This window comes from Phodopus roborovskii, unplaced genomic scaffold (genome assembly GCF_943737965.1).
Source record: "Phodopus roborovskii unplaced genomic scaffold, PHOROB, whole genome shotgun sequence".
NCBI classification, from domain to species: domain Eukaryota; kingdom Metazoa; phylum Chordata; class Mammalia; order Rodentia; family Cricetidae; genus Phodopus; species Phodopus roborovskii.
The window spans coordinates 12,947,501-12,965,703 of NW_026126567.1; the positions used below are offsets into that span (position 1 = coordinate 12,947,501).

The 18,203-nt window shown below is 48.7% G+C and overlaps 1 protein-coding gene across 1 annotated transcript; it reads left to right on the top strand.

Moving 5' to 3' along the window:
• Positions 1-2,469: 2,469 nt before the first annotated feature.
• On the top strand, positions 2,470-18,086 carry CUNH8orf76 (chromosome unknown C8orf76 homolog). The gene is made up of 6 exons (XM_051202566.1): positions 2,470-2,611; positions 4,628-4,723; positions 5,612-5,755; positions 10,908-11,344; positions 14,574-14,706; positions 17,837-18,086. Exons 1-6 carry the CDS (start codon positions 2,495-2,497, stop codon positions 18,032-18,034), a joined length of 1,125 nt encoding a protein of 374 aa, XP_051058523.1. The 5' UTR covers positions 2,470-2,494; the 3' UTR covers positions 18,035-18,086.
• The last annotated feature ends 117 nt before the right edge of the window (positions 18,087-18,203 follow it).

Here is an 18,203-nt window from a genome sequence, read left to right on the forward strand (position 1 = left end):
TGACATCTTTACACAGTATAATTAAATATCCCAACAAACTTCAATAGGAGATCCAAACTGTATTATTGGTAAAGTCCTAATCCTAACATATGCTGTCAGTCTACCCAGGGTCCTAACAACTACTGGAATTTGGTCACACACCGCGACAATGTTGGTAGACTCCAGCTGGGTGGAAACTCACATTGGCTGTTATATGGAATTTGGCTTGTCTTTCAAAGGAAAAGGAAGCAATTATTAGTCAATAAACATAGCTTTACTTTGTACATGAATCTGCACGGTTGCGGGAGTAAAATAACCAAGGAGGTTTAGTGGCAAAAAGTTGGAAACTGCTGAACTCAGGAATCTTGAATCTTGAAAGAGCAGAGAACTACCACCCACATGCAGCCCTAAAGCAACTCGCTGCCCTCTCAGTAGAAGCCCTAGCTCAGTTAGTCACCGGGCAGGAGGCTAGAGCTCGATGGCTTCAGAGCAAGAGGGAAGAAATTGTGAGAGCAGACAGCTTTCATAGAGAAGGGGCTGGAAACGCCCTTGCCTGCCTTCGCTCCTGAGCTCATGGCACCCGATGACCATCTGACAGGCTTTATTCGCCATTTCACACACTGGCTTGAGCAGCTAGTGAAGCAAGGATCAGGAAGCCACACAAGTGACTCCTGCAGTCCTTCGGCACTGTGCTGTAAGGGCAAATATCTCTCCCTTCTTGGCACCTCGTTTTCATTTTTTTTCTTGGTTATGGTATTGTGGAGTTTTTCTTATATATTTTCTATAATATCCAATTTTTTCTTAATATGAAGTATTGCATTTCTGATGGGAAAACAAAACAACCTCCCACCTAGCTATTGAAAATGGCCCTTCCCCTGGATGAATCCATCGGTAGGTAGGTACCGCCTGGAGGCTGCCCCTGGAAGCGGAGTTTGCCAGTGAGGCTGCAGAACACACAGCTAGGCTCCACATTTTGTGAGTTTTGAGCGGAAGGATTTTGGAGCTGGGGGTGGTGACTTAGGCTGCCCCTAAGTCTGCAGAGTAGGAAATAGAAAGAACCCTGAAATAATGGTGGGAAAAGATCAAGTGTGAGGGAAACAAGGCTCTCTTACTAGCTCCGCATCAGTGTTTTGGCCCTTTACTCTCTAGAGTCAAGACTTTTTTATGATAATATTTTTTATTTAAATTTGAAACAAGCTTGCTTTACATGTCAGTTCCAGTTCCCTCACCCTCCTCTTCTCCCCTGTCCCTCCCAAATTCTATTCCCTTCCTGCTCCCTAGGGAGGGTGAGGCCTTCCATGGGGATCTTCAAAGTCTGTCATCATTTGGAGCAGGGCCCAGGCCATCCCCCATGTGTCTAGGCTGAGGGAGTATCCCTCTGTGTGGAATGGGCTCCCACAGTCCACTTGTATACTAGGGATAAATACTGATCCACTACCAGAGGCCCCATAGACTGCTCAGTCCTCCTAACTGACTCTCACATTCAGGGAGTCTGGGTCAGTCCTATGCTGGCTTCCCAGCTATCAGACTGGGGTGCATGCGCTCCCCCTTGTTCAGGTCAGCAGTTTCTGTGGGTTTCTCCAGCCTGGTCTTGAACCCTTTGCTCATCACTCCTCCCTCTCTGCAACTGGATTCCAGGAGTTCCAGTGTTTAGCTGTGGGTGTCTGCTTCTGCTTCCATCAGCTACGATGAGGGCTCTAGGATGGCATATAAGGTAGTCATAAATCTCATTATCAGGGAAAGGCATTTAAGGTAGTCTCTCCACTGTTGCTTAGATTGTTAGTTGGGGTCATCCTTCCAAGACATTTCTTGAAAGTCTCAAAATCCTGCTAGTCTGATAGAGCCTTTTAAATTTTGATGTCTATTTTTTTTTTTTTCTAAATGCGTGAGTAGTTCTGGTCTGTAGAGACAAAGGGCTTTTTCAACTAGTTTACCTGACCTCTTCAAGCCCAATATTTTCATCTACAAAACAGGAGTTACTTTCGGCCTTTTTTGCAGGTGTTACTGGGAGAAGACAGAAAATGTAAACTAAAACGGGCAGGATAATACATGAGAATAGTGCCAGTGTTTAAAACTGGAAACTTTCCCCCCACTTGGTTATTCGAGACAGTGTTTCTCTGTAGCTTTGGAGCCTATCCTGGAACTCACTTTGTAGATCAGACCGGCCTCGAACTCACAGAGATCCACCTGCCTCTGCCTTCAGAGTGCTGGGCCTAAAATTGGAACTTAAGAAGTTAACCGGCTGCCTCCTCAGGGACCCGACTTTTCGAGGTACGCAGGGAAAGTACTCTGTCCAGCTCCTGACAGAAGTCAAACCTTTTGGGGTTCAAGAAACCCGAGAGTCAGCTACTAATTTCTGCTCCACCACGATCCCTAATTTGGGCAGCAGCCCGTCTAGGCGCGGTCGCTAAAAGACTACCACTCCCAGAATGCCACGCTCCGGTCGGCAGCCCGCCGCTTCCGGGTGCCTGGCTGCGGGCGTCGCCTGGTTTGTGGGGCCGGCGGCGCGCGCGCGATGGAGGCTGGGTGCTGGGTGCTCGGCGGCGAATTTGAGGACTCGGTGTTCGAGCAGAGGCCGGAGCGGCGGCCCGAGCCGCCCGCGCCCTACGGCGCCAAGCTGTGCGAGCCGCAGGTGAGACGGCTGGCCTGCCGCTCCGCCCCGGAGCCCGCCTGCGCCGAGGCCAGGGCCAGCCCCTGCCCAGCCCGAGGGAGCCGGGGCCCTGCCAGCACGCCGCCTCACCCTTCCAGCCTTGGGTTGTCTGCCCACCCCACTCACCCCGCACCCCACACCTCACCCTCCACTCCACCCTACGCCCTCACCCCACATCCTCACACCCCACCCCACACATCCTGCAGGCCGGCCCAGGCTAGTGCCACAGACACCTCCCTTCCCCCAGCCCCGTCCAGGTGGTCCACGGCGCATTCTTGCAGGCCAGCTGGCTGCCTGGAAGAATAAAATAATTTAAAGCCGATTTTGTTTCATCTTTTCCTAATAGGATAATGAAAATTGGGTGGAGCTTTATGTATTATCCTTAAGAAGTTGGGGATGGCTAATTAGAAATAGTATGTGACTAGATGGCTGCAGAATGAAGAAGCTAACCCTGGCTCAAATGTCTTGAGTGGGGCGCCATTAGAAGAATAGAGCAAGGTTTAGAACATCCCTACTGTGATGGCTCAGGAGAGGGAGAGAAACTGGTTTTGCATGCTTGTGATGAGCCTTGATGCTCAATAAAGTGTTTGCAAACTCAGCCAAGCAATTAGAATGTGTTGAGGACTTTGGGGTGAACAGGATTTAGAGACACTTTCTCCAGCCTCAGCAGGCTTATTGTAAAGGGAGTAGGGGATGCTGCTTTGGGCTGACAGAGTTAAGTCTCACTTTGTACCCAGGGCATAAGTCAGAAGAGGGAAGTGTTCCTAGAGGCATTCCTTGGAGCTGCCTGGGATGCAAGGGTCTCCTTCCAGTTGTAATTGCCTCTGCTTGACTCTCTGTGTGCTTGTGTGACGTTTCCACAATAGCACCGTCGCCATCCTGTGTGCATAGGGTCGGCAGCCCCTTTTCACGCCATGGCGCTAACAGAAAACAGACACCACTTTAAAGAGTCCTTGGCGCTATACAGGTTGTGGTTGAAGATGTGTAATTTTTTTTTGTTTTTACAAATATGATATAGACGTTTTTATACTTGTGGTCATTAAAAATTATTCTTAACCACATTCATTATTTGTGTGCCTAGGTGTGTGGGTGGGAGTGTCATGGCACTGTGTGTTGGTGAGGGGACAAACTATAGGTGTTGGTTCTTTCCTTCCATCACATGGGTCCCAGTTGTCAGACTCGGTGACAAGTGCCTTTTCCCACAGCTGTCTGTCTCACTGACTCTGTATTTGTGATCATTTTAATAAAAACCTGGGCCATCAAGCTGAGATGGCTCAGCAAGTAAACTAGACTGCAGCCAAGTCTGATGACCTGGCTGTCACATGGTAGAAGGAGAGAACCGACTCCAGCCACGTGTGCTCTGGCTTCCACATGGGAGCAGTGGCATGGATGTGACCTCACACGTATAATATATTTAAAATGTCTTTAAAAAGTCAGGCCGTCATTAAGATGTCATTGGCGGCTGGGGGTGTGGCTCAGTGGGCAGTGTTTTATACCAAGCATGGGGACCTGAGCACCTGGGTAAAAAAACGGTATGGCAACTGGCACTGGAAGGTAGAGACTGTATCCTAGGGCTTGCTGGTGGTCAGTCTAGCCAATTAGGGAAAGCTCCAGGTTGAGTGAGAGACCCTGTCTTGAAAAAATAAGATGGAGACTGATAGAGACAACTGGCATTGATTTCTGGTCTCATGCCACACAGGCGCGCGCACGCGCGCGCGCACACACACACACCGTACGTACAACCACGTATCATTTGGTCTGGTGTGGTCATGTCTGTAATCTTCTCAGCACTTGGGGGTCCCTATAATGAGACCTTGTTTCAAAAAGCAAACAAGTAAAATATAGCCATTCTGTGTCCACCGTTTTCTCTCGAGTCTCATCTTGAAGAAGTGTGTCCTTAGCGGTTAAATGGTTGTATTATGGGAAATTGCTTTCGATTGTGAAGCAGAAAAGTATCGATTCACTCTTCATCATAAATGCTTTCTTCCCAATTTCTAGTGGTTTTATGGAGAGACGGAAAGTAGTGATGATATGGAAGTTCTCACTCTCAAGAAATTCAGAGGGGACCTGGCCTACAGACGACAGGAATACGAGGTGGGAGTCAGCATGGGTCAGGCTACGACACTTGAAATGGGCTCTTGTTTTATCAAAACAGCACATGTAAAGAGCAGGAGTGTGCTTACTGGAGACGGAGTTAGTCTTGGGTGATGCCTGTGGCTAATTTTTGAGTCCTAAGTCTTGGTGTTTTCTATAGGGTCCGTATTACATTTTGTTTTTTTTTTTTTTTCATAATTCCAACCAAAGAATATTTTGGAAGTGTTTATAGGTCTTCTTGCCCAGGCTCTATATTGACTCACATTTGCCTCTCCAACATGTCACAGGGACAGAAGACCCCAGAATATGCAAGAAAGGGGAGAAGGAACAATTAGATGCCAGATTGCTTCACATACATGCCCCATTTCATCTTTGTGCAAATATTAATAAAGTATATAGCTGGGCCTTGTGGCATATGCCTTTAATCGCAACACTTGGGAGGTAGAGGTAGAGGCGGGTGGATCCCTGTGAGTTCAATTAATTAATCTACACGCAAATTCCAGGCCAGCTGGAGCTATATATGTCTCAAAACACATACGCACGTAGGTACGCACTCAGGCACACACACACACACACACACACACACACACACACACACACACACACACACGTCCCAGTAAACCCAGAACTAAAAGCCTATTCTGCTTGGCTTTAGAATGTTCGGTCTCTAATACTGTGCTACTCACCATAGTTGTAGACATTATTAGCTACAGCCATTCTCTCTTTACCTTTTAGGAAAACATTGATAGTACTGGTTGAAACACGTAGGCCTCCCGTAGGTCAGTGGAAGGGATGGTTGTAATGCTACTTCCTGCACAGGGAAAGGTCATCTCTGTACTAGATCGGTACCCAACCCTCTTCATGTCTCCCCTCTTTAATAACCGACAGAAGGCACTCCAGGAGTACTCCAGTATCTCTGAACAGTTGCCATCCACCAATTTTGCCATGAGGAGGGATGTCCAGGAAGGCCAGGCTCGGTGTCTGGCTCACTTGGGGAGACATGGGGAAGCGCTGGAGATTGCGGCAAAGTTGGTGAGTGACTCCCTTGCTTGTTCTCATGCCTTCCTACGCCAGGGACCTCAGAGCCGCTTACTCCCTGAAAAAAGCACTTCTGCTGGGACCACAGAAGAAAACTGTCAGCAGTGTAATTATTGCCATGAAGCTCGGAGCCCTGGGTGTGATTATTTTCTTGGAATATTTTTCCTGTGCTAATATGAGGATTATTGCTTAGAAATCTCATTTCCAGAAGTTTTGCTTTTATGACGAATATATACACAGAGTGGTATGAGTGATTTTTGTTTTCAGATCTGTCTTAAATTTTGATTATGTGTATTATGTGTCTATATGTATTGGGGTTCACATGTGGGTATGTGGTGAGCGCAGGTGGCCAGGGACCTAGAGACATTGGCTTCCTCTGGAGCTGGAGTACATGAGCTACCTGGAGTGGATGCTGGGAACCAAACCCGGGTCCTCCGCAAGTGCTCCTACCACTGAATCATCTCTAGACCCCAGTTACTATAGCAGCACTGGGAAAACCCCTGAGACACATTTAAATGGCGTTAAATGTCCAAAGAGGGGGATACCAACTATGCCATCAAACCCTTGTTTATTAATTAGCGTACCAGTTGTCCTAGGGTTTCTATTGCTGTGAAGAGACACCATGACCACAGCAACTCTTATGAAGGACAGCATTTAGCTGAGGGGGGGCTGGCTTACAGTTCAGAGGTTCAGTGCGTTATCATCATGGCGGGGAGCATGGCAGCACGCAGGCAGACCGAGGAGCTGAGAGTCCTGCATTTTGCAGGCAGCGGGAAGTGGTCTGAGTGTCACAGTGAGCAAAGCTTGAACAAAAGAGTCCTCAGAGCCTGCCTCTGCAGTGACGCGCTTCCTCCAAGGCCACGCCTACTTCAACAAGCCCAAGCCTCCTGGTAGTGCCCCTCCCTTTGGGGTTGTGGGGGCCAGTTACATTCATGCCACCACAATTGCGAATGTAATTGGCCCCCATAATCCCAAAGTAAACTTTAGTTCATGAATCACGTCAGAATCATAGTGTAGAGCCCACCATACCCGTGCATGCCTGTAGTCCCACCACTCGGGAGGCTGTGGAAGGAGCTTCTCAAGGTCAAGGCCCGTCAGTCTAGGCTACACCTATACACGCATACCCTGTTTTTAAAAAAAGCAAGAGTGGAGGAGGGATCAAAGTCTGTGTGTGTCACCTACTTCACACTGATAGATGGATGGCGGGGAGTGACAGAGTGCGTTATAGATGATGGCGGGAGTGACAGAGTGCGTTATAGATGGCGGGAGTGACAGAGTGCGTTATAGATAGATGGCGGGGAGTGACAGAGTGCGTTATAGATGGCGGGGAGTGACAGAGTGCGTTATAGATGGCGGGGAGTGACAGAGTGCGTTATAGATGGCGGGGAGTGACAGAGTGCGTTATAGATGGCGGGAGTAACAGAGTGCGTTATAGATGATGGCGGGGAGTGACAGAGTGCGTTATAGATGATGGCGGGGAGTGACAGAGTGCGTTATAGATGGCGGGAGTGACAGAGTGCGTTATAGATGATGGCGGGGAGTGACAGAGTGCGTTATAGATGATGGCGGGGAGTGACAGAGTGCGTTATAGATGATGGCGGGGAGTGACAGAGTGCGTTATAGATGATGGCGGGGAGTGACAGAGTGCGTTATAGATGATGGCGGGAGTGACAGAGTGCGTTATAGATGATGGCGGGAGTGACAGAGTGCGTTATAGATGATGGCGGGAGTGACAGAGTGCGTTATAGATGATGGCGGGGAGTGACAGAGTGCGTTATAGATGATGGCGGGGAGTGACAGAGTGCGTTATAGATGATGGCGGGGAGTGACAGAGTGCGTTATAGATGATGGCGGGGAGTGACAGAGTGCGTTATAGATGATGGCGGGGAGTGACAGAGTGCGTTATAGATGATGGCGGGGAGTGACAGAGTGCGTTATAGATGATGGCGGGGAGTGACAGAGTGCGTTATAGATGATGGCGGGGAGTGACAGAGTGCGTTATAGATGATGGCGGGGAGTGACAGAGTGCGTTATAGATGATGGCGGGGAGTGACAGAGTGCGTTATAGATGATGGCGGGGAGTGACAGAGTGCGTTATAGACAGATGGCGGGGAGTGACAGAGTGCGTTATAGACAGATGGCGGGGAGTGACAGAGTGCGTTATAGATGATGGCGGGGAGTGACAGAGTGCGTTATAGACAGATGGCGGGGAGTGACAGAGTGCGTTATAGACAGATGGCGGGGAGTGACAGAGTGCGTTATAGATGATGGCGGGGAGTGACAGAGTGCGTTATAGATGATGGCGGGAGGTGGTGGGGATACCTATGCCATGGCATATGTTGGGGTTAGAAGACAGTTGGTAGGAGCTGGTCTCGCCTTCCGCCATGTGGTTTCCAGGGATTGAACTCAGGTCTTCAGGCTTGCAGCAAGCACTTTATACACTGAGCCAGGATGAAAAGGCACAGCCTGACTTTAGAGAATTCATTGTCCTGCAGTTAGTTAGGTGGGAGATGTGACATTGTGTTGTGACTGCATACGATCATCTGGAATTGAACCCAGGGCTCTCTCTCGTTAAGCGGTCTTTCAGGAAGGGAAAACCGTAAGCAGTAGAAATAGTTAAAGGAAGGCATGCTCAGAGCTCGGGTAGTTATGTAGGTCTATTTCATGTCTGCCCTCTCAATGTAGGAATGCTCCAAGAACCGTACCGGTTCTGAGTAGTTTGTCCTGTTTGACACTCCGTTTACTCCCGTGCAGGAGTGTGACCTGCTGGCTTCCCGTAGATTTCATATCAGCTTGAAGGTCATTTCACTCTGTTATTGGCTCTCTGCACACTAACTGGGAAAAGTGGACCCTGCTCCCTAACCCACAGGGCATTTGCCGTACGACAGGTTAGGCGAGAGGTGATGGCTCCCAAGGAGACTACAGAAAGGTTTTTTGATCAGAAGGAAACAGGGCAGCCTCCTGTGGCAGGGACAGCAGGGAAGGCATTTGGGCTCAGTACCAAGCTGAGTGCTTCTGGGTTGTCCTGGGTAAAATGTCCATGCTAAAGATACGGATGGGAATTGCCTCAGGGTTTAAAAACCCTGAACTATTAAAAGGAAACCAATTCCTAATGCGAAAATGCATGCATGGTAGATGTGACCTCACCGCTGTGACAGATGTGACCTCACCGCTGTGACAGATGTGACCTCACCGCTGTGACAGATGTGACCTCATCACTGTGACAGATGTGACCTCATCACTGTGGCAGATGTGACCTCATCACTGTGACAGATGTGACCTCATCACTGTGGCAGATGTGACCTCATCACTGTGACAGATGTGACCTCATCACTGTGACAGATGTGACCTCATCACTGTGACAGATGTGACCTCATCACTGTGACAGATGTGACCTCATCACTGTGACAGATGTGACCTCATCACTGTGACAGATGTGACCTCATCACTGTGACAGATGTGACCTCACCTCTGTGACAGGTGTGACCTCACCGCTGTGACAGGTGTGACCTCACCGCTGTGACAGATGTGACCTCATCACTGTGACAGATGTGACCTCATCACTGTGACAGATGTGACCTCATCACTGTGACAGATGTGACCTCATCGCTGTGACAGATGTGACCTCATCACTGTGACAGGTATGACCTCACCGCTGTGACAGGTGTGACCTCACCGCTGTGACAGGTGTGACCTCACCGCTGTGACAGATGTGACCTCATCACTGTGACAGATGTGACCTCATCACTGTGACAGATGTGACCTCATCACTGTGACAGATGTGACCTCATCACTGTGACAGATGTGACCTCATCACTGTGACAGGTGTGACCTCATCACTGTGACAGGTATGACCTCACCGCTGTGACAGGTATGACTCAGGAGAGCCATCCTTAGCTCATGGTTTCTGAGCCCACACTCGGTGGTCACTGGGCTCTGTGTTTCTGGGCTACAGTGAGACAGTGTGTCATGACGGAGGTGTCTGAGACAGCAGCCTCTGTTCGTAGCTAAGGCGATGTGGGACAGAGGCACTGGCAGGCTCTCTCTTTCTCCCTGTCACGCCTTCTAGGAAGCCAGCTTATGAGGTCCTCCCCATTATCTAGTATATTCTAGAACTGTCCTTCGATGCCCCCTGAGTGCTTCTCAGTGCCATAAAGTTGTTATCCTACACAGTATCACAAGTTCACCCTCACCGGCATGGTACCCAGATAACCATACAGGATGATGGTAAGAGTTGAACAATCCACGGCATTTGTATTTTTGGTGTTGAACTTGGACAGGCACTTATATATGATTTGCTGCATTATGGCACTGGGGTGTTATGGTTTGAAAGAAAATAGCCCTCAAAGGGAGTGACACTATTAAGGGGTGTGGCCTTGTTGGAGGAAGTGTGTCACTGTGGGAGTGGGCTTTAAGGCTTCCTATGCTTAAGCCACCCTCAGTGTGACCAGAGTTGCTTCTGCCTGTGGATCAAGATGTAGAACTCTCCGCTCCTTCTCCAGCACCATGTCTGCCTGCATGCTGCCATGCTTTCCGCTGTGATGATAATGGACTGAACCTCTCAACTTTAAGCCAGCCCCAACTAAATGTTTTCCTTTATACGAGTTGCCATGAAGGACTGGAGAGATGGGTCAGTCATTGAAGGTTAGGCTTACAACCAAAAATATGAGTTGCCATGGTGATTGTGTCTCTTCACAGCAATAGGAGTTTCTGGAGACCATTTATTGGATCATTTTCTAGGAATATGGTTTCATATTTTGTGTGTGTGTGTGTGTGTGTGTGCGCGCGCGCGCGCGCGCACATGTGTGCGCGCACGAGTGTGCTCATGTACACTTTGCACATAAGTGCTAGCCAGCCATAACTCTCATGTGGAGGACTCTGTTTCCTTTTTCCCTCATATATGTTCAAGGGATGAAACTCATGTCATAAGATTTGGCTCAAATGCCTCTATCTGCTGAACCCTCTTATTGGCCTGAGGTTATGGTTTGAAACACAAAATCTTCGGAAGTATTAAGTTCACTTGATCCATATAGCACTTAAAAATACTTCTGGTTTATAACATACACAACTTGGGCTTTTAGGTGCTTCCATTTTTATCTGAAAACATTTTGTAGTTAAGGTTCTTTGTTCCCTTTCTTCTCCTTAGGAAAATAAAGCAACCAACATGGACCATCTCACCACGGTGTTCTACCTCCACTTGGCTATCTTTTCAAGTTTGCAGAACTTGGAGAATACAATTTTGTGCTTGCAAAAACTGATTTCCCTGCATCCTCTGAACCCTTGGAACTGGTGGCGATTGGCAGAGGCATACCTGAGTCCAGGGCCAGGCCTGCCAGCCTCGAGTGTGTCGTCTCAGGGACAGACGAGTGTCACCTCAAGTAACAAAGCTGTCGGTCCCTCTGTTGTGCACTCTGGAGCAGACCACCTTCTGTGTTTCCCAGCACTGCCTGAGAGGGCTGTGTTTCCCATGGAAGCCCATGGTTGTCATATCCAGAAGGCTGAGACAGCTCGGAAGAATATGCAGAGAGAAGCATCGTGGATGGAGGCTCGGCTGAAAGCCTGTGCCTGTCTGATCCGAGCCAGGTGAGCTGAGGCAGGGCTCATCAGCACAGAGCATGCGCTTGGAGCAAGGCTGGTTTTTTATTTTGTTTTGTTTTAAGGGAGGAGAGATTTGCTTCTTTAAGTTCATTTTTAAAGTTAGCATCCATGGTATGTAGGGAATGAGGAACCCCAGACAAGGCTGGTGAGAATTTAGACCAGTGCAGACACTTAGGAGTCGGTGTGGGGTTTAGTCCCAGCACCTGGGGGGCAGAAGCAGGTAGATCTCTTTGAGTTTAAGGCCAGCCTGGTCTACATAGAGAGTTTCAGGACATCCAGGCTATATAGAGACCCTGTCTCAAACAAACAAAAACCTCACTCCGAAACAAAAGCCAAAAATAAAACTACCATATGACCCAGCTGTGGCATACACTGGAGCACTCTGAGCTAACATGTCCCAAAGATACTTGTGCATCCATGTTTATCATTGCTGTCTTTACAGTGATTAAGAAGTGGACATGACTGTTTCTAATGTTCTGTTGTTACAAGGAAGCCCAGCCATCAGGAAATGAATGCTAAACCACAACAGGACACTAACAAGTGTTAAAACGTCTCATAAGACTATTGGCATAGGCCTGGAATCCCAGTACTTGGGAGCCTGGCCCAGGAGGATCATGAGTTCAAAGCCTGGATTATGTAGTGAGACACTGACTCAACAGAACAAGACAAAGTCTTGTAGTTGCAGGCATGAAGGAGGATGGGTTGGACTGCTGAAGGACACAGGCAGTTTCCTAAAAAGCATGCCCTTGCACTTGTAGATTGGAAACCCACAGATCTGTGTGATGCCGTGGAGTCAGCTCAGTAAAAACAGAGAATGCCCACCCCAGGAGTTTGAGAAGATGGTGCAAGCAGGAGGCAGAACTTGCCCAATGGTCATTACCTTAAAAAATACAGCTCTTGTTGTTACTAAAGATAGAATGTGGAAATTGGAAGCAAAATCTGTGAGAACAATGAAATGTTTACACATTTGAGAGGAAAAGAGCCATTTCTGAAGCAGGGCTTTCTTGCTTGTGTCTGGCAGAAATCTGAAGAAAGCCTGCTCCTGGACTCAGTGCTTGGTGCACAGTACATAGTGCTTGAGCTTACTTCCTGCCGCAGAGCCTTCCTGTGCTGGCTTCTGGGGGACTGCAAGCACTTTGGACCCGTAGAATGCATGAATTAGAGGGAGAGGGAAGGAGGAGGCCTTGTCCAGTTTTGTGATTTGTAAGTGAGGAAGCAGACAGAGGTTCTTTTTCTCAATTTGGAGAATCCGTTGAGATTCATTAAGAATGAAAACATGTGAGCAGACGCCTAATTATCATCGACTGCGTCACCTTCTCTTTCTTTGTTTTGTGTAGAGGATCTCACTGTGTAGCCTTGGGTGGCCTGGAACTCACTGTGTAGACCAGGCTAGCCTCAAATTCATAAAGATTCACTTGCCTCTGCTTCCAAGGGCTAGAATCAAAGATGTGTGCCACCACACCTAGTGGCTACGTCACTTTTACTCAGAAGCACATATGCTAGGCACCTGCTTGGTGCAAGGATCATAAAGATGGTTAAAAAACAAACAAACAAACAAAAAAACCCCAAAGCAAAACAACAAAGCACAACCAACAGTCTCCTTCCTTGCAACAGCCTCTGTGCTGAGGACAATATGCATGTAGCCAGTGGCTAGCACACAGCTGCTGAGGGCTGCATCCTGGTGTGAGCAGAATCCCGTGGAGATCAACTGAGGGAAGGACCAGCCTTGTCCAGGGGGCAGGTGCTCAGCAGCTGGCCACCAAGTACTAAGGGCGTTGTCTGCTTTCTTTCATAATTTTCCTCAAGGGTTTCTTATGGCCCCAGAGTCCTGCGTCTGGGCAGCCCATAGTTCTTTGTGTTATCTTGCTCACACATGCACTGTCCCTCAGGTGAGGAGGGTGTGCTCTTGTGTTTGGTGAGATAGAAAGCTTAGCTAGGGGGCATAGAGGAGCAGCCACATGGTCTGCCGATGTCCTTAGGGCTTCTATTGTATGTGAAAAGACACCATGGCCACCACAACTCTTACAAAGGAAAACTTATTCGGGGTTGCCTTACAGGTTCAGAAGTTTAGTCCATTATCATCATGACTGGACGCATGGAGGCACACAGGCAGATGAGGTGCCGGAGAGGGAGCTGAGAGCTCTACATCTCAGGCAGGCGGCAGGAAGAGAGACTGGGTCTGGCCTGGATTTCTGAAACCTCAGAGCCCACCCCCAGTAGCACACTTCTAATAAAGCCACATCTCCTCCAACAAGGCCCCATGTCCTAATCCTCTCAAATAATGCCATTCCCTGTGAACCTATAGTCTTCAGTCAGACTACCACAGTATCTAGAGCAGCGATGTAGGAGAAGTTCAAGGAGGCCTGTAAACCACAGTACCAGAGCAGGGACAAAGGAGGCCAGACTTAAGTCAGATCTGATCCTGAGGACTTTAATAAATGCCTGATGTTGACCACGTCAGCCTAGACTGTGCTGCTGGCTGGCCTTGCAAAGTTACATAAACTCTGGGCTCCAGATTCCTCATCTTGACAGAGGAACAGGGAAAAGGCCTACTGCTTGACAGTGTGGAATTAAAGTTAGCTAGTATACCTCCTGCAGTGCAAGGTCTGTAGCTAGCCACTGGTAAATGCTAGCTATTGGGAAAAGCTATTGGTAAATGCGAACTATTGATAAATGCTATTGGTGAATGCTACTCATCAGTAAATGCTAGCTAGCTATTGGTAAATGCCATTGGTAAACGCTAGCTATTAAGTACTTTAATTGGTTTGGTTTTTTATTAGCCTAAGACTTTATCTTTTTGCTCATCGCTTGATTTTGAGGCAGTGCTCACCATGTAGCCAAGGTTGACCTGGAACTTGGGTGCCTCTGTCTTCGGCCTTTCCAGTCTAGGCTGTAGCCGTGTGTTGTTACTCCAGGCTTAGGTGTCATAAGGTGTGGTCCTTGTCTTGAAGGCCCAGAGAGTATTCACAGGCTTTGCATTGGAGTTTGGTCAGAGCTGTGATTCAGGTGGGGGTAGAGGGTGGCCAGAAGAGGCCCTTTGGAACTTTGGACATCAGTGGAGAGGCAGTGGTCTCAGTGGTGGGATCTGACCTAGAATGGTGCGGTAGTATTAGAAGCAGGACTTCCAGCTGCCGAGTGCCTGGCCCTGTAGGAGTTTGTGCTCCCTGCTTCCCTGTGGCGGAGCCTCTCACACAGAGACTTTGTGGTTTTTCAGGCTCCTGCTTCAGCTCACCCAGTCTCAGCAAACATCATTTGCTTTGGAGAGGAACTTGAGGACTCAGCAGGAGATTGCGGAGAAGGTGAAGGAGCTCAGCCTCCCTGAAGGAGCTATGCTGTTGATGGAGGAGGTGCGTATTCCCTCAGGGTTATGCAGAATAAACATCGTGCTGACTTGCGCTGTTCCCATACCAAAGCAGGGCTAGATGTCATCTTATCCTGAAGGACTTCTGTCTTCCCTGTTGTAGGCCTTTGCGTCACCCAAGTCATCAAAGTGGTCCTTCACCATCATTTTCCTGTGTCGCTCTTGGGCTCGCCAGCATTTGCTAGTGCCTGCCCATTTGAGCATCCTAAGTAACATGCCCATCTTAGTTGTTGATTACCTGACTAATTAGTGTTTTGGAGCTCGAACCCAGCACCTTGTACGTGCCGCACAGTCTCTATGCTGCTGAGTCACCCATGGAGCTGAACTTTAATGGACAAGTGTCCCTGTCTGTGCACGAGTTTTGTGTACTGTCCTCCCACTCACCCTCACAGCAGGTGAAGACAGGCAGAGCTGCCCAGAGGCTTACAGATGTTGTGGCTCCCTGAGGTTAGAAGATCAGTGGCAGATTGTGTGGACCAGACGTGAGAAGTGTCTCTCTGCTCTGTCTGCCCTGTCACTTCCTTCATGTTCACAGAGACATGGAAATACCACACTGTTGAAGGATGCCTCAGAGATTGTGTGTTCAAGCTTCCTTTCTGTACACACTAGACTTTGTGTACACACAGTGTCAGGCCCCAGAGAAGCCCAGACCAAAGGCTGACTGTGGCGCCTGTTAACACACCATGTCTGCTTGGTCACTGGGCCCAGCCTCAATGCTGTTCCATGAGAATGACTCTCTCTCTCTCTCTCTCTCTCTCTCTCTCTCTCTCTCTCTCTCTCTCTCTGTGTGTGTGTGTGTGTGTGTGTGTGAGCGCGTGCACATCCTCACATCGTTCCTATAGCAAACACTCCTGTGTATTTGTTATCATTGCCGGGTGCTCCTTACTTTTCTTGTTGCTGTGTGAAGTCAGCCAACAACCTGCGCTGTCCAGGCTGCTCTTAAACTGTTGGGTTCAGGGCATGTTCCTGGAGTAGCCAGATCTATAGGTGTGTGTCAGCATCCCTTTCTTTTCCTCCTTCCACCCTCCCTTTCTTTGCGTTTTTCCTGTTTTGTCCCCAGAGTACACATTAAGACAATCAGGTGGGTGCGGTAGTGTAGTACTGGGAGGCGGAGGCAGGTAGTGGTGCCTTGGAGCTTGCCAACCAGCGTGCCCTGCCTGACGTGGGTTCTATGCCAACTGGGAGACTTTGTCTATAAAAACAGGCAGGGGTGCCCGGTGAATGACACTCAAGGTTGCCTTCTCTTCTCCACATGTACATGTGCGTACCCACATCTGCAGGTCCTCATGCTCACAGGACAAGCATTTACTGACTGACATCCCCTCGGCCACCTCTTCTCACTATTTTGCCTTGGCTGACCTCAGATTGGACACCTTAGCTGTAGCTTCTTCTTAAGATAATAACTTCTGGTGTTTTTTTTCCCCGTAGTTTAAAATACTGATTTGGGTTTTTTGTTGTTTTGTTTTGGTTTTTGGTTTTTTTAAGATAGGGTTTCTCTGTGTAATCCTGGCTGTCCTGGGACTCACTCTGTAGACCAGGCTGGCCTCGAACTCACAGAAATCTGCCTGCCTCTGCCTAAATGCTGGGACTAAAGATATGTACCACCACTGTCCAACTAAAATATTGACTTTAAGACTAGACCTGGTTTTACATTCCTATAACCCCAGTATGTGAGCAGCAGAGACATGTGGATCTCATCTCTGTGAGTTCAAGCCCAGCCTGATCTACATAATGAGTTCAAGGCCAGCCAGAACGACATACAGAGACCCTGCCTCTAAACAAATAAAAACTGATTTTTGCCAAATCCAAAAAGTCGTCACTTGTGAGACACATACATCACTGTGATGAGTCACTGAAGGAGAAAGGACATGCTGTTTACAGTGTGATGCTGTATCGGTTCATGATTTCAGAGACATTGAAGTGATTTTTAAAAAAAACCCTCAGGATGGATGAATTAGTAATATTTAGTAAAGAAGTAGAGCATCTCATTGGCAGTTGCCTCGAAAGATGTATTATTTGGGGCTTGGCGGGGTTGGCTTGATGGAGAAGAGCTCATGTTGTAAACACAAACAGAACCTAAGTTTGAATCCCCACACAAGCCAGGCATGGGGGAACAGAGAAGGTGGGTCTGTGAGCTGGGCCAGCCAGACTAGCCAGAACAGACAGGTTAGGGTTCAGTGAGAGGCCACCTCAAGGGCAGAGGCAAGAGTGACAGCAGAATGCTTTATTTGGGTTTGATGTACACTGACAAGGATGCATACTCCCTCACACGTGTGCACACACACAAAGCATGTAGTTTATGAAGAGCCACTCTTTGGTTGCACTTGTGGTTTTCGTGGCCACCTGAGATCTCCAGGTTGGAGGACCCTAGGTCAGTGTCTCTGCTGGGTGGTGTCTCATGCTGGTTAGCACGGCACTTGGAGGCCTTCCTTTTGCTCACTGTCATTACCAAAGGGTCACTCAGGTCCCACAAAGACCTCCTGGAATCTAATGTTGAGTTGCCTCATCAAAGAGAAACTGGGCCAGCACCCAGAGTCTGAGTCTGTGCCCTGCAGCTTGATAGTGACCAGGAGGGGGCAGTATTGTGCCTTTCTTGGGGATGTGCTAAGGTCCTGGAGAACCTGGGCTGTGGCTGCTTGTGGTCTCCAGGGCGGTGAGAGATGGACTTAGCAAAGTGTTGCTTGATTCTTTGCTGCCTTTGACTTCTCCGGAGGAACATGGCAGAGATAGGTCCATGCCCACATCACACCCTGAGCTCTGCCCCCTGGGCTCTGCCCCTACCTTTCCAGCCTCAGCCTCTAGCCAGGAGGGAGGAGCCCAAGGTGCACCGTCAGTAGATCAGCCTGGCACACAAAGGTTGACTTGGTGCTCCCAGGACCCAGGAGGAGCAGCTGCCACCCTGGGACTTAGGGATTCTGTTACTGGGGAGGGCGAGCATAGAAGCAGGGCAGCTGGCGTCTGTGGGGATAGCTGTGGAACAGGCCTCCTCAGGACAGTGGAGTGCCTCCCCCAAGTGTTTTGTGTGCAAGGCTTAACAGCCAGCAAATAATCTTCATTCTGTGTCTGCTGCCTCTTTAACTGGGCTAGTCTTTTCCCTCTCTCCTCTCCTGCTACAGGCTATGGGGGAAGATATTACCCCAGAAAAAATAAAAGATGAAGTTCACTCAGAGGTGAAGTGTGTTGGCCCCACTGCCCTGACTGCCTTGGCCATTACTACCTCCAAAGAATTCGAAGAGAAGTGGTTCGGGAAGCTCAAAGACCGTTTCTGTCCCTCGGAAAATCAGTTCCACATGGAGATACAGATCATGGCTTAGAGAAGCATGTCACGACCCAAACATCTTGTACTGTGTTGTCCTCGTTTACTTTAGACGAGGTCTATGTAATCACTGAAAACTGAAATACAGATGATTCTTTATATAGCTTGTAAAAACTTCTCTCCTGGGTTATTTCAACCGTTTCCAGTTCATGTTTATTTTTGTGTTT

What these genes read in the sequence shown, in the direction of transcription:
- CUNH8orf76 (XM_051202566.1), top strand. Translation starts at nt 2,495, where the DNA reads ATGGAGGCTGGGTGCTGGGTGCTCGGCGGCGAATTTGAGGACTCGGTG. An exon ending in CCAAGCTGTGCGAGCCGCAG is followed by an intron (nt 2,612 to 4,627) that starts GTGAGACGGCTG and finishes CCCAATTTCTAG; the next exon opens with TGGTTTTATGGAGAGACGGA. An exon ending in GCCTGTCTGATCCGAGCCAG is followed by an intron (nt 11,345 to 14,573) that starts GTGAGCTGAGGC and finishes GTGGTTTTTCAG; the next exon opens with GCTCCTGCTTCAGCTCACCC.